At 41.9% G+C, this 1,135-nt stretch overlaps 1 protein-coding gene across 1 annotated transcript in view; it reads right to left on the reverse strand.

Moving 5' to 3' along the window:
* Window positions 1–308: 308 nt before the first annotated feature.
* Window positions 309–1,135, reverse strand: part of LOC127187107 (basic proline-rich protein-like) — a gene marked incomplete at its 5' end in the record, with an annotated part of 3,168 nt that continues 2,341 nt past the window's right edge. Inside the window, one exon of the mRNA XM_051143336.1 lies at window positions 309–359. Coding sequence (XP_050999293.1) covers window positions 309–359 — 51 coding nt within the window. The remainder of the gene's footprint in view (window positions 360–1,135) is intronic.

The raw sequence follows: 1,135 nt of genomic DNA on the forward strand, positions 1-1,135 counted from the left end.
AAAAGCAGGGTGTCTCTCTAGCCAAACAATGGAAGAAAAGTTTTCAGTGTGAGCATTAGGAGTTTGATCAGATCCAGGGCAGAAGGTTTATAACCAACCCAGCAAGATACTTGCTGAAAGGAGACTGACTAAGCCTGCTAAGAACAAAGTCCTAGGTCAACATTAAATCACAAACAGGGCTCATGAGAACAGGACTCAGGATTTGGTCAAGGAGAGAGGAGTTGTCTACTTCATTCCACTGAAACAAGAAAATCTATTGCTTACTGTGCTCACAGTGTGGTTTTTCTTCAGCTACGTGATTGGAAAAGTCACAGGCCAAGGTGGAAGTGCTGAGGGCATTTCTGTGAAACAAGGCAGATGTATCAGGGAACCTGTTGCTGTTTCTGCCTGTCGTGGCTATACTGGGAGCCTTCTTTTCCTGGATGACTTCATGTAGCAGCCTCAATGTGGTTCCTCCATAATGTTTGACAGACTCTGATATATCCAGGACAGTCTATATGTATAGATGAGGCTTAATCTGTTTATCCTTCACTTCATATTACAGTGTACCAGATGATTTTGAAAAAAAAAATTTCCCCTAACTTGCATTTATTCATTATTTGCAAAATACTTAAAGGAGAGAAGAGGTTTTAACATTTTATGGCAATGGTGTGTGCTTCTATTTGTAGTTTAGCTGTGTTTCAGGAATCCTGGTGAATTTTTAAAAATTGTTTTCCTCCAAGAAACTAACATTACCATTGCTCATGGCTGTGTAGGGAGATTTTTTTTCCTGTGTCTTGAAGGGTCACCAGCTCATTGAAAATCACAGCATGTAGAGTAACAGCTAGGTGGATCCAAGTCATGGTGCTTACTTGAGTGGAACTGAAAGGCTTTAGGGTTTGGTGTGCATTCACTGCCTGCTGCTCTGGCAGTATACAGGGACACCAACTCTGCATCATCCCACAGTGTGAGTATGCCTTCCCTTCTGCTACTTTAGAGTGAGGTCACAACCTTCTAATTCACTTACTAGTTTAGTAAGTGAACGGCGAAACAAGACACTCTAAAGGGTTAAAACTACAAGGATGACTTGGGCCTGGAAGATGCAGGTGAACAAGAAGAGTGAGTGGACAGCAGAGCGCTAAGAAACTCTTTTTGA

This window comes from Acomys russatus, chromosome 3, assembly GCF_903995435.1.
Source record: "Acomys russatus chromosome 3, mAcoRus1.1, whole genome shotgun sequence".
Taxonomy (NCBI): Eukaryota; Metazoa; Chordata; class Mammalia; order Rodentia; family Muridae; genus Acomys; species Acomys russatus.